The 15,433-nt window shown below is 35.7% G+C and overlaps 1 protein-coding gene across 1 annotated transcript; it reads right to left on the bottom strand.

Moving 5' to 3' along the window:
* Positions 1 to 2,853: 2,853 nt before the first annotated feature.
* Positions 2,854 to 5,033, bottom strand: LOC140230333 (uncharacterized). The gene is made up of 2 exons (XM_072310484.1): positions 4,916 to 5,033; positions 2,854 to 3,329 (listed from the first exon to the last, which is right to left on the bottom strand). Exons 1-2 carry the CDS (start codon positions 4,947 to 4,949, stop codon positions 2,854 to 2,856), a joined length of 510 nt encoding a protein of 169 aa, XP_072166585.1. The 5' UTR covers positions 4,950 to 5,033.
* Positions 5,034 to 15,433: the final 10,400 nt, after the last annotated feature.

A 15,433-nucleotide genomic window follows, 5' to 3' on the forward strand; every position in this document is an offset into this window, starting at 1 on the left:
TTTTTTTAAAAGGCAAATCTATTGATATGACATTCTGTCCCTGTTTTTGTTTGAGCTTATATCTATGCCATCATTGAGCAGTACGCTGCATTTGATACGTTCAGACTTTAAGCTGAAATTGAAAGGGCCATGCCCTTCAGGTTGATTTCGCAGTGTAGTGGTGTCAATGAAACGTAGTATCAAGCAAAATGGTCATGAGGAAAGTCATTGTGGTCACTGTTCAATTTCCGTTATTATTGATTATCTTGTCAATGGTATGATCCCTTTCATTCTATTTCCATCATACCTTGGTTTCCACCTGCCTGTTGTAATTTGCAACATTCTTTTCTTTTTATTCATCTTTCACCAACTTTCTCACTCCACCCCCCCCCCCCTCTCTCTCTCTCTTTTCTCCTCCGCTTACTTTGAGTTACTTGTTTTCGTTATTGATGTAATCGGTTTGCTGTCATCTGTTACCCAATTACCCAGAATGTACTCTAAAATCATGCACCTTGTCTTAACTGGTCCGTAGTTGGCGCTTGTCTTTTTTTCCACGGGTTAATTCTTGCTTTTGTTTTTCATTTCTTTTCGTATGTGTCGCGATCGTGGTTTTGTTCTAATGTATTCATTTCTCTTACAGCAAGCACCTCTCTTAACTGGCCCATAGTTGGCGCTTGTCTCTTTTTTTTTCTCTCTCTCTCTCTCTCTTCACAGACCGAAATGTTTTAATGTGCTGTACGTGGTCAGGCTCTTTCGCGGGCAGAGATAGCAATAAGTGATACCAGGTAGGTGTTTACACCATGGACCTAGTTCCATGGCGATACTATAGAGTGGTTTCGTTTATAATAAAGAGTCTCCGCTACGTGGGATTTTGCCAAACACTAGAAATTGATAAGAAGCTGTTGTTACTGTTGTCATCGTAGTTATCATATGTACGTTATTGCTGTGGTTGTTGTTGCTATGTTGCTTTTGTTGTTATTATTATTACCATGATATTATTGATAGTTTATGTGGCCTCAATTGAGGGGTTTCGTTATTGTGTTTGTTGTTTTGGTTTTCTTTTGCCTGACGTACATTTGCAGGGGATATGCTGTAGGTCAGGAAGTAGTAATCATTCGGTTGTACGTTTGAAGATTTTCATCGAAACACGTGACGGAGTTCGTCATAATCACGCGGACCCAATTAGTACTTAGGCATTCAGGTATATTATCAAATGTCATCATATACTGCCAGATTCTTTCAAAAAGACAGCAAGAGTCTTCGTATGAACTTTTGTAGGAAGAAATGTCGGTGTTCAGTATTCACGTCGATTTTGTTTTCTTTTTTTTTCTGTACGGCAAACCATGACATTGGATAGACTTTGTTATATAGCTTCTTGGTCATCTCTTATACTTTTATTGAACAAGTATATATATATATATATATATATATATATATATATATATATATATATATATATATATATATATATAATGAAGATAATAATAATACTAATACTACTACTAATAATAATGATAATAATAATTAAACCGTCTATACCTTAATGCCGGAACATCACTTCAACTCAGCTTTATGACTTTATGACTTGAATAAAGGCTTGCAGATTATGAGGGGGTAGTTATTTTGTTTTCTGTGATATGAACAGTAAAGGAAATTAAAAATCTATGTAATTAGTATCTTCCTATACTGTTGTGGATCATGTGAGAAAATGCCAAGTAGAATATGATAGGGGGCCAAAGACAATCGTGGTACAATATCGAGAGCTTTTTAAACCCACGGATATTGGATGACGTTCAGGCGGACACGGGCGTGGGTTGGGGAAGTTTGAGCTTAAAGCAGACCTGGTCACGAGATTGTCACTTGGTGGAAGTACACTGAGTCATGGGTGGCCAATCACTGGCGAGTCTCCGTTAGGACACTTGGCATAGTAAACAAACCACAAACCAATCAAACACAGTCTCAATCACCAGATTAAATGCCATGGATACAACGAGAGTAGAGGAAGACAAACTATTTAAACAGCTACATGCAAAGTACTCACAAAAGGATCAATTAGAAACCGTTTCCAAAACAGATATGATTTAATAGACCATAAGATACAATGCAGCTCTTGAAATGATTTCATGTAGGGCAGGATATTTCTGACTTCCATGAAATCATCTTTGGAGGAATATAAGAAGTATGTATACAATAATTTATGAAATTAACAGTCATTGGTAACTGAAAAAAAATGGAGATGCTTCTGTTGGAACGTGAGAGATATTACTAGAGACACAGGTGCTTTAAAATCAAAGAATGGAATGGGAATAATGGGGAAATCAGATGGAGAAGATGATAAAAATCTGGCATGAAACTGAATAAAAACAAGCACTAACAAAGAGGTGCTGATAAAGTATAGTAATGAAAGACTCGTAGTTATTGCTTGTTTGTTTGTTATTGTGTTTTTTTTTGTTGTTTTTTTTTTTTTTTTTGCTGGGGATGGTGGCTGTCAACGCTTGTAAGTTTCCAAATCACAACTGTAGCAAGGGGTAACACAGGAAGGTTTACATTATTCACAGCCTAAAGCTACCATGAAGTGATGATAACCTGGTTGGTGTTGGTATATCATGGTATCAATGGCAGGAGGGGAGAGTGTAGAATCCGCCAGTAGGGATTGCATCACTGTCATCAATGACGTCATCATTATCATCATCATCATAGCTCTCCCATGATCACGTGACATGAAGGCAAAATCAGTCTGTGATGTTTACTCGCTTCCTCCGAGCATCAGGTGCCGTGAAATATGTCCGATTTATTGCCTATCAAAGCTTTGGCGCAAATGTCTTTGTTCAATAAAAACATGTTCTAGAAAAGGCAAAGTCTAGTTCGTACCCTTTATGCATTTGAAAGCATCTGGGCTCCGTTTTGACGCCTCTTGTACAAGTAGAAACCAACACCGGCCACTGCTACCACTGCGACAATGGCAATGATTGTGCCCGCGGCTACACCTCCTTTCTGGCGGAGATTCATGGAACCAAGGTTGGCGTTCATCTGACCGTTGCTGCCTCCGTTCGAGTTTTCGCCCGAATTGTCGTCGTCGCTGCCGTCGTCGTTACTGCCATCGTCGCTACCGTCGCTCCCGCTGGTGTCGTCGCTGGTTTCAGACTGCGCAGCGCCAAGGCTGTCGCTGGAGCCTCCGACCGAGCCACCGACAGAGCCACCGACAGACCCTCCAACATCCATGGCCGATGTGCCAGTCCCAATATCAGCAGCGGCGGCTCCCATCCCAAATCCGAAGTTGGTCCCGTCCGTCATACCGTTTCCCGCGCCGTACCCATTATCCATTCCAGTGCCCACGGCTGCGGCCGCGGCTGTCATTGCAAAATCGAAAGAAAGAACTAGCGTAATGTTTTGTTTCTTCAAGCAATTTGCAGATATAGCAAAACTTTGCAGGTATAGAAATAAGAAATTAGCTCAGAGGCAATATTGCACCAGTTAAAAGCATTAATCAGACAGCAACAGCTTATAATCTAAACACCTTGCTAAATGGTAACTGTCTTGCCCATAATCCCATCTCACTCAGCATAACTTACCTGACTTATCAATATAATTATTCAGCATGCGTACCACGTGACTTTTTTCTCCCTTGCAATTGATGCGTGTTATCGTTTGGCAAAGATATGACATGTACATGCCAGCATGACTTTGATTCCCTGATTTCCCCAATAATGAATCTTGCCCTTTATTTACGTCAAATACGAGGTCAGATACCTCAACCCGCTTAATTGCCCTGTCCAAACTGAATCTTCCTGCTTCCAACTACGTGTACGATCTTTCTCGCGATTTTGATGTAGGCTGTGCTGGTGACTAAGGTGATGATGGCTATTTATAGCACGAAGACGTTTTTTAAAGATCCTCATAGATTTGAGTGGCGATGTTCACGGTACGTTAACCACGCAATGACCCATTCTTCATGCATATCTCATAAAACACTTTTAACAATAATTATTTTCTTTTCCACAATAACTGCGAAGTTAACGAATACGTCTTGGGAACTTAGCAATCACATTAGAAATCGTATTCCTGATAGGATCAGTTTTTTCCAATATGCAGAATTGGAGGGAAAATGAGAATCCTGTATATTCTGTAATGATTCTACTTCAAGTCATATGACGAGTTGTTTAAAGAGTTCAATAACATTTTGTTGTTGAAATAAATCAAACTGTCTTTAATTGTTTTATTGATCTAAGAACTCTATAGAAATAACATTTTCTTTCAAAGTGGACGTTAAGGTACATAAACATTGTCATGTTCAGGGAAAAAAAATAATGTAGTGGTTACTAATCTTTTCTGCGCGATAATTCTAAACCTACGCCCTCTTATTTATAGCCTTATTGCATTGGGAATTCATCATTATTAGTTGTTTATTTCCTAATGGATTAAAATGGGAATTTTATTTTAAAAGATGAATAATAATGATAATAATCTAAAAAAAAAAAGTTGCCTTTATTGCCAGTAAAATACTATGAGCTCTATTATAGTCATACCTAGAGAAGTGTGGAGAACAGCACAAAGTAATTGATCCTTGATATTTTGAGAAGTCATTATACGGAAATAAAGGCTGGAGCGCAAAGGTAAACCCCGCCTAACTCCCCAGAAAAACAATCAAGTTTAGAACTGCTTTATCTGAATGATTTTTTTTTTTCGGGTAGAAAAGAGAAATCTTCATGCAATTATGATTACATTGGTAAATCTCATTTGAATTATGAGCGAAATAACTTTTTCATAGATTTGAGAACTAATGAAAAATGAAGGCTACCTTGGCCAAAGCTAAAACTAGTAGACCCCCCCCCCCCAAAAAAAAAAAAAAATAAATAAAAATAGAATGTAGACCAAACTGGATAATAAATGAAAACTACAAAGCTGAACGAACTGAATTCTGTAACAGGCAACTTACCGAGGAATGGCAGCAGTGCTACGAAGACCTTCATGGTGCTATAGTTTGGGAGTACTTTCGAAGTGATGAGTAGAAAAAGTCGATTTCTCCAAGGAGAGCGAACTTCCAAAGGGCAGTGTTCCTGTTGCAAGGGCAGAGGCTAAACTGGCAAACAAAAATTACTCCCAATGACTAGAGGTCTGTCGGTAGTGCGTAATCATCCAGAAGGAGATGCAGAGTTATTTTCGTGACGTGGTTGCTGTCCTATTTGTAGCTTTCGGGACGGCACCTTCTGGTTCACAGAAGGGGGCGGATTGCAAAGCCAAGTGTCACTCGCTCTAGACGTCGAGCACTACAGCCGGACCAATAATGCGACAGAATAATTAGGAGGAGGAAGGAAGGCTAATTCACATCGCTCCTTTCTACTTCGAGGGACTAAGTTTAGAATGATGGGAGTGTCAGTCTCAAGGGTCAAAGGTCATCGTCTCATTGGCTTCTCTGGGTTTTTTTTTTTCTAAACATGAGCGTGTGTACATGTGTAACATCTCCTAGCGTGTTGTGAGGGGCGTGAGTATAGCTAGTCTGACGCACGTGGAGAGATTATAGCAGGGTAGCAGAGAGAGTTACATTGATAAAGGGAAATAACGAATTGCTTTTTTAATGGTTTTTCAATAGTTCTCGTGGTTTGAGGAGTCTAATTTCACTGTACAAAGACAGGGCTCTATCAAGTGTCACGCAAGAAGCAGAGCAGGGTATCAAAGGGGGATAATCATCTCTTTTGAAAAGTATATGGGTCCTATAATGTATCACAAAACATTTGCAACAAAAAATCCCTGTTAAAGAGTAGATTTTTATTTCTTTGAATGGTGCTGCGTGATCTCCTTGGCTCAAATTCTGAACAATGATGGAAGTTAATACCCTGAAATGTATTTAATGACGACCCCCCCCCCCCGCAACAAAAGTTCGTAAGAGACCAAATTTTATATCGTAAGTAATTTGCAAATCATCCTTGTAGTTCCCTGTCAAAAAAAAAAGTTAGGACATTTTAAATCCGGTGTTTGCCTAACTGAAAAAAAAAAAAAACACCTCCTACACATTATTTTCGTAACTGTTGATTAAAATCAGTGTGTACATACTCTGTATGACACTTGTGACAATACCATGCAAGGAGTTGCTCGGCAGGAGATTCAAGTGCGATTAGATGTTTGATTATAGAATTGAGTTGCCCGTCTTAGAGAACTTTAAACGTGATTCCAAACGTCACCTGCTCATGAATTGACAGAGAGGTGCAGTGAGTATGAAACAATGTGCCTAGACAACAGCACATTACTCACACGACAGACCCATAAAAAAACAACAACAGCAACGCATTGTATTCCCTGGATAGATTTATTCCAGTTTTGTGTTTCTTCTTGAGAGCCGCTTTCCCTAATCAAACCGTGGTTGCTGGAGGAAAGGCTCATTATAAGAACCTGTCAGATAATACGTTCCTTCCTTCTAGACATGCTCCTGCCACCATGTCTAGTAAGTTTCACGTTCTTCAATCTTCAATCAAAGTGAAACGTCATTCCGTGGTCAAGTTGACTGTGGTAGAGCGTGAGCGGACAAATCGAATGATGCAAGTTTCATTAAAATCAGAAAATTATTTATAACGAAATCATGGATGTTAAGTTCTACATGGCTCCTCAGTCACAACTAAGAAAAAGCGATTATTTTCTCGCCTCACGATTATCCCACTTCTTCGTATTGAAACTTTCTGTCTAGTTTGGTTTAAATGACAGTTATTGGATAATTTGACGCAAACTATATAGTTTGAGGTATTTAGAACAGAAGAACTTGTGAAGATTTTCTGATATCATCAGCACGCCATGTAAATTTGAAAAATTGTTCTGACCAATTTCACTGCATAGGATGGTGAAAATATGACAACTTTAGATTTTGTATAGGTTTGTTGTTGTTTTTTCTGCCCTTCTTCTTTGATTCCTCCGTTAATTTGATGATTTTTTTTTTCGGTATATGCACTACTGTCAACGTGGAGTGATTTTTTTTTCCCCTAAAATTTTGCCTTTCCAGTACACTGTACTTGTGAAATTAAATCTTTAGAGGAACATCACAGAAAGAAAATCGGTAGTCTCTTGTCAGACTTAGAAAAATAATGTTTCTATAAAAGCATAGGCCTAACGTGCTGTATGACAGTCTGCTTTTTCTTTCCTCAAAAATATTTCATAGATTTTGATGTGATTGAGATTCATAGATGAGTTGTTACCGAATCAATCTTTTGGAGTGACGTCATTGCTGTATTTACGGATATTTCTAAATCACTTGGTTCTCTTTCACAATACATTTTGCCCTAAAAATATATAATTACAGAGTAAAAGATGTATGTTTCAATTTGTTTAACTTTTACTTGTTAAACTGAAACAATTAAGTGAATTATTTTCTCCTTCATCGGCAAAGATAACTATTAGTGCAGGAGTATCCCCAGGCGTCAATTCTTGGGTAATTGCTGCTCTTGTGTAAATAAATGTTACAGTTCGTTATTTCAAAGGTTCGTTATTCCGAAGGATCGTAATTCTGAAAATGAAATAAGGTTCGTCATTCCGAAAGTTTGTTAAATCGAAGAAAAAAAAAATGAAATGTTGTACGTTATTTCGAAGGTTCGTTACTCCAAAAACGAATAGTAAGCCTACGCACTTTCTTTTCATTTTCGGAAAAACGACCCTTCGGAGTATCAAACAAGTCTTAATTCGTTTTGGGATTAACGATCCTTCGGAATAACAAGCCTTATTTCATTTTCGGAAGTACGAACCTTTGGACTGACGAACATTCTGAATAACGCCATTTTAATGTTCGGATTAACCAACCCTTTTTAATCTTCGGATAGGCGAACATCTAGGCATACGGAATTTGTGTCTTTCAAAATAACGAACCTTCGGAATAACTGACCCTATTTCATTTCCGGATTACCAAACCTTTGGAAGAACGAGTATCACCTATATGATATTGTGCATGCCTGCCATGACTGCCTTTTTATGATGCAGATAGTTTTTGTGTCCTTGCAGCTCATAAAGATGTCAATGTTTTGATTTGTAATCTGAATAGAAGTTAATTCACAAAGACAATAAAAATCTAAGAAAAACAGGTACAATGCACTCTGTGTTTCAATTATCTTTGAATACTAATATTGATATGATGCAATGTGTTCAATTTAAAAGGAAATGTGCCCAAGTGTACGTTGATAAGCTGTCTGTAAAGATAGATTTAGAATATTTACAATTTTACGATTCTGTCAATTTCTTGATATCATACTTGACAAGCACTCTATTGAAGTTGGAGGGATCGATTCAATTTTGTCACGTGTTATTGAAATTTAGACCGATTTAAATATGAAGTACCATAGACCATGTTATTCACTATGAATAATTCATATGTTTTGTCCCATCCCATATATTGTAACTCCGTCTGGGAGAACACAGGATTTTTTTGCCATTAAAAACAAACAAACAAACAAAAATGATGGCTTTACGAAATAATCATTGCAATGCACATTATTTGTACATACTTTGCTTTTAACAAAATTATGTAATCCTTAGAGGCAGGGGATATAGAATATAGATAGGTTGCAAATTTGTGCTTCAACGAATCGTCATTATCTACGCTTTTTCCCAAAATGTTAGGTGTTTTTTTTTTCGATAAATACTGATGTTCATTATTATCACACTTAACTATGTCATCAATCTCAATATTTTTTGTAATACGTTTAATACAGTATATTACGTAATGTGGTATCGCATGAATTCATTTTTTTTTTATTTACAACTGAATAAAAATATGTTGAACAAGTACATAATACAACTTCTCGATTCATGGTAATGTTTCATGTAAAGGTATACGACGTGTAGTTAACTCTTTAAAAAATGTAACTTTGTCTCGTTATTTATACTGCTGCTGTTCTTTTTTCTTTACCGCAATGCATGTATAGTGTTGCAAGCTAAGTAAGGATTTTTTTAATGTGTATTCCTTTTGTTTTACATTATGTCATTGTCATATATCTTATTGTGTAATTTCTATTTATTTGTATAGTATCAGTATTTCATATCATCATTGTTCTTCCATGTTTGTATTGTTGTTGCTTTGCTCGTTATGATAATAATTATGTCAACATGCTTTTTCTTTCTTGAATGATGAACAAAAGTGAAGTGAAACGAAATGAAATAATAACGAAAAAGACTACGCATTTTTTTCTTTTTTCTTTTTCTCTCTTTATCTACATGCGCTTAGAAACACAAGTATAAAGCGTCATATAAATCCAATTATTATTATCATTATTATTATTATTTTAATTATTACATAATATATATGAAGAGCTTCTTTCCAAAAGGCGCTAAATCCATTGAAAAATGATATGCCTTCTGCAAGCAAGCTCTTCATAGGCCTATATATGTATGTATATATTTACAATTATAAACATATACAGAATATCTTCTACATGTACATTATATATACCAAACTTTTTATCGACCAACTCTGCTTATATCAAGTGAACTAACTTTTTATCGACCAAGTGAACAAACTTTTCATAGACCAACTCTGTTTATATCAAGTGAACTAATAATGCGCTTCTTCTTGAAATACTGTTATATGCAATCAGTAGTGGGTCCTTGTTGTTTTTCTTTTTTGTTACACGAGTAGTTGTGAATCTTAACATATTTCAACATTCGCGTATTGAGATAATGCTCTTGTTGTTTAGTTATTAAATGATCTACTGACAGTTTAAGAAATTCAATAAGCGTTTTACAGACATTTTCAAGATTTTGTTTTCCTAGGAAAGCTGGGATTTTATCTTTTTGCCTTCATGTGAATAGATTCTCATGTTTACCATTCCAAATAATGATTAGTTATCCCCTCATTTGTTCTCACATTTAATAGTTAGGAATCAGAAAAAGATTTATCACGAACCCACCTGTAACTATTGTAAGCCATGACAATTACATTTTCTGGAGCCAATTTATTATTGTGACGTGTATTGAGAAACCAGGATCATTCTGACATGGTACCAATACTACATCTTCTTCTCATGAACTTCGAGACTGTTTGCTATCTCTACCCTGTCCAATCTTAATTCTGCTCAGAAATTAACCCTGCTGGAAAGAACACAATGTGAAATATAGAGTGGAATCTTTTCACACTGTTAAAATAATGATAATAATAATAATAATAATAATAATAATAGTAATAATAATAATAATAATAATGATAACAATAACAATAAGGTCTTATTTATCCAGGGTAGCCTCTTCAGTGTTGCCACTGCTCTACCAGAGGGCCCTGTCGTTATTATTCCCCTGGAGTTGCCGAGTACCCATTTATACACCAGGGTCCAGAGGGACATAGTGGATAAAAACATCTTGTCCAAGGACGTAAGCACTGGGCGGGACTCGAACTCAGGTCCTCCTATAGGGAGTCGGGATTCTTATCCACTATGCCACAGCGCTTTAGATATTGTGAACACACTCTGAATCATAAATTTACAGTGTGAAACGGAACATAATTATGTGAACAGTCTGTGAAAACCACACAATAGTGTGAAATCATCTTCACACTATTAAATTAGAGAGTTTTCATAATTATAGCCGGCTATGTGAACACATTGTGAACACCTTGTGAACACACTGTGGGACACTGTTCTTTCCGGCAGGGAAGAGCGTACTCCGTTTTCACGTTGTGTGTTTAACGTGTTGAAAATAAGTATAAAGTAAATCAGCGTTATTGTGAAAAAGTTGCTACCCTGCCGTTCGTAAGAGAAGAGATATTTTGTTTCTTGAAGATGTGTCAGGCTTTGTTTTCACTGTTAACAAAAATTGTATCTTGTACTTTATTAAATGTGTTTATAAAGAGGGAAAAAGACAGGCACAAGAAATTAGAAATGTCAAGTGACATCACTTGATAATGACCCTTGTTTACTATGAATCATCAATTAACATTCCTAATATTTCATATTGACTTCAGCTGATGACTCACGGTCCAAACGTAGGGTACTCATTGGTTTACGGGCCAATGAGCCAGTCCAGCGTGAAATGAGTGTCATGTGAATCGGCATCGGAAATGACATCTATACTCTCGCGGTCGGATCCGACGATAATTCCACGTTTTCTAGAATCATCAAAGTAAGAGCTAGAATGAGTTCTGATTAAAAGATAAGTGCTCTCACTTCGCGCGATAAGTCATGTTTATGTCATCCTGTACCCCGTAGTCCTTTAATCTTCTCGTATTAACAAGGTAGATTAAACCTGCGATACGATATGCCTCCTGAGCAACTTCTATGTTTACGTACATCATTTGGTATGCAGCAACTAAAATTCCAAATCCTTACATCACCTCTCTTATTTCATGTCACGTTACAAAGATATTTCCCGTTATTATGTTAAAAACAGAGATGTCTTTATCTCAGCACAATAATCGGACCTGGGGAAAAAAAATATATATATATCACTGGTACTTCACTGGCATATATAGGTAACAAAAAAAAAATATATCAATGTAGGTGGAGTGAGTTGTTAATAATCCTCATAATTATTGTGCCAATATTTCTGTGAACGAAATGATTTCACTTAATCATTATTAATCCGTCAATCTAGATTGCATAAAGAGTTCACGGTCGAAGGATGCAATAAATATTTCAAACTGTCTTTATAAACAATGACTATAAATACATACACAATATACCTGTCCAATGGCACAGGGCCACTGGGTCACCGCTAATGTTGAGCTATATATAAATATAATTATAACACACACACACACACACACATATATATATATATATATAACGTTCATCTTGGAATTTTCCACGTGTTGGACTTCGAATGTTGTAATTATTAGAAGAAAGAGTCTCAAGTACGCCATGGATCCAACGATTACACAAAAATTTTATTACAAAATTTTCGGTCTGCCTCAGACCTTCGTCAGTGCAAAGACAATGATGGACAATGATAAACATGAATCATAACAACAATGCTATGCGCGTCATGCGCGTAGTGCGTTGCCCTGGAGCTGCGTTGTCAAGGAGAGCGCTGATACGTATGATTCATGTTTATCATTGTCCATCATTGTCTTTGCACTGACGAAGGTCTGAGGCAGACCGAAAATTTTGTAATAAAATTTTTGTGTAATCGTTGGATCCATGGCGTACTTGAGACTCTTTCTTCTAATAATTATATATATATATATATATATATATATATATATATATATATGATATAATATTTAAGGCTCAACATTAGGTTAGGGTATATATATATATATATATATATATATATATATATATACATATGTGTGTGTGTGTGTAGTGAGATCTATGTTTGTGACCAACTTTTGTAATTTTGTCACTTTGTAAAGTAATCCCAGTTTGAATTAGAGTCTTGAGTATTTTTTAATGGAACTGTGTATTCGCTGTGTTTGCGTCCTCTTTCATGTTCAAAATAATTTTGTATTTACTTACGCTTGGGTAATGATCATTGCAGGGCCCTTCCGTAATTGAATGATTGAATGAATAAATGAATGAATGAATTAATTAATTAATTAATTAATCAATTAATTAATGAAGAATGAGGCCTTTTTTGCGTTGATATTTAAGCTCGTGCTTTCAGTTGGGCCTATGATGCTGAAATTGAATGCAAAAACATTGAAAACATATACAAATATAAGATAGGCAGTTACTTTGAATTTATGTCTAGTGCATTATCGGCATGTGTGTACTTGTTTATGTGACCTTAGAAATAGAAGGGAAAAAAAGCTTGTCCTTAACGCTCCCGATTTAGCGTCGTCAAGAAAAAAAAAAACACAAATAAACAAAAAAACACAAGCAAACAGAAACAACGCAGCTACTCAGTATGGCAGTAGCATTTCTACATCCAATTTTAAAGATCCAGTTTACCTTTGGGAGCAGTGATTTCAAAAATGTTCAAGATATCACATTTGATGCATATGAGTAGGTCTGTTGTATCATAAAATATCCTACCATATGAAATATTTGCAATAAAACCTAAAATATAAGGAGATATCAGGGTTTTTCTCAATAAACCGTAACTGTATACGGTTTAGTCTGGAAACATTTTTATTATAACTATTGTTCACATTTTGTGTATTTAACAACACTTAACATTGATTATACGGATTCAAATTTTGACAGTGGTTGTTTCTATCCCTAACTCACATTTTAGAACTATTTTAAAGCACTAATGCTGGGTTTTTGTTTCATCTGCAAATGGTAAATTATGCCTTTAAGAAGCCCTCTTTCAATTTTCCCAATCGGAAAGAAAGTACTGCATATTAATAGAATATTGAATTTAAATTTAAGAATCTTTAAGAAGCCCTCTTTCAATTTTCCCAATCGGAAAGAAAGTACTGCATATTAATAGAATATTGAATTTAAATTATGACTTTTTTCACTTTTTCACACTTCAATTTAGTACATGGAGGAGATTCATTTTGTCCACACGTAAAGAGGTAGGTATCATCTTACAATGCTACTGGCGATCTGCAGAATCAAGATTTCCTTTCAAATTCGATTCTTTGACATTTGAAGTATAAATACTATTTTAGAACCATAGTGAGAATTAGGAGATACGTTTACACTTTCGTTTTCTGTTTCAGCTTGCCTGGCGCCAGGCATGTTATTCCAGACAGCGCTGGACAACTTGATGCCACTTATGACTACTGGTTTGCGCCGGACAATATGAGTCAAGTAGATACTAAAATTTGTTTGCAGTTGCGAACAAATTTCAAATTCAAAGTCAAACATTTGAATAATAATTCCAGGGTGATAGTAAACGAATGTGTGATTTTACGATTGTTATCATACTTGTATTTTTTTTCCGCTTGTCCGAGGCACGTCAAAGATGGACCATTAAACATGGACCAGATATGTATTGAAATAAAAAAGGGAACAAGGACGTTGATTTTAAGTTCATAAATTTCATATTTTCTAAATAGAAAAAAAAGTTGGCAAGATGTGTCAACGTAACAAGTGGTTGACCTAAGCGCACTAAAATTAATCCTTTAAAACATGGAGAACTCGTTCAATGCCATACTTGATCCTTGATGTAAACCTAGGCAAACCGCTGGACTGTCTTCCTCACACATAGGATAGGTGTACTCCTAAATCCAATGGTGACATTTCTGGACTACACCCTGCTTCCATTCGATCTGCGGTGGCTCAGGCGATATTAACAAGATTGCTGAAGAGGATTTACAAACTTTTTCATACGAATCAACTTGTGAGGCAACACCTGCTGCACGTATTGATTTATGGTTCACCGTCCAAATGTTCGAATTTGAATTTTATCTAGCACTTCACGTAGAACCAATAATACTAACAACAACAACAATAATGATATCATATTGATGTCTACACTGCTGATCAATAAAATAAAAAGAAGTGGAATGGTGAAAGCAGCTTGATTCGGTGTTTCAGACTCTTAAGGGTTCCTTTGGTCAAGAAAATTCTACCAACTATTCATTTCATTTATTCATTCATTCATTTATTTTTTCAATTTACAACAAGAATATTTCACAGAAATTGAATTCATAAATTACATCACAATATATAATAAAAAATAAGTTTGCAGAATGTTCTTAATTATACGTATATAGATGCTGGAAATGGGGAGGAATGCTAAATAGTTGATATGTCTCGAATTGCTCTTGGTCCAGTCCAGGAAAGATGAGGCTAATAATAACAAGGATTGTCTGGAACAACAGTTAAAATCTCATTTAGACTATTCCTGTTTAATAGACAAGACCATTTTCAGCATCATCTCTATGATTTTATACCACTTTTCATCCGGAAATATTATGTGGTGAGTTTTAATCTGTTTGATAAATAAGAAAATGTCTTCTGCTTTTTTGTTCCTGGCTCTAGTATTCTTCTCCTATCTATTATATATCGAAAAATTTATGTACTCCTATTTTATTTATTTTTTTTAAACAAAACTAGACCAACACAATGTTATAAAGTGAAACAATGTTAAGTTTGAGGTTACAGTGCCTTATTCCAAACGTTCATTTTTCCGAAGGTTTATTAGTCTGAATCTTACTTTATTTTCGGATTGTTAAACCTTAGAAATAACGACCCTTTTTCATTGATGGATTAACGAAAGAATTTTAGGAAATAAAATATTATTTTCGGAATAACGCCACAAATGTTAGGATTGAAAAACACAATTCGTTTCAGGCTATATCAAGGAAGATCTATATGGTATAAGGAATCTGTGTGTTTCGAATAACGAAACTTCAGAACAATAAACTTGTTGCCAAGTCGATCTCAGCTTTCGCAGCTGGCTCTAGCTTCTTCTATATATCTATTTCATATCGAAAAAGATAATGATTAAAATATAGAACTTTATCTCCTCCTATCTAATTTTGTTACAAAAGTAGACCAACACAATGTTATAAAGTGAAACGATGTCAAGTTTGGGGTTACATTTCCTTGTTCCGAAGGTTCGTTTTTCCGAAGGTTCATTAGTCTGAACCTTATTA

This window comes from Diadema setosum, chromosome 7 (genome assembly GCF_964275005.1).
Source record: "Diadema setosum chromosome 7, eeDiaSeto1, whole genome shotgun sequence".
In the NCBI taxonomy this organism is placed as follows: domain Eukaryota; kingdom Metazoa; phylum Echinodermata; class Echinoidea; order Diadematoida; family Diadematidae; genus Diadema; species Diadema setosum.

Bases quoted from the DNA above. Each gene is read 5' to 3' on its own strand.
- LOC140230333 (XM_072310484.1), bottom strand. From the start codon at position 4,949: ATGAAGGTCTTCGTAGCACTGCTGCCATTCCTCG. The intron at 3,330-4,915 runs GTAAGTTGCCTG...TTGCAATGACAG, and splicing joins AGCACTGCTGCCATTCCTCG to CCGCGGCCGCAGCCGTGGGC.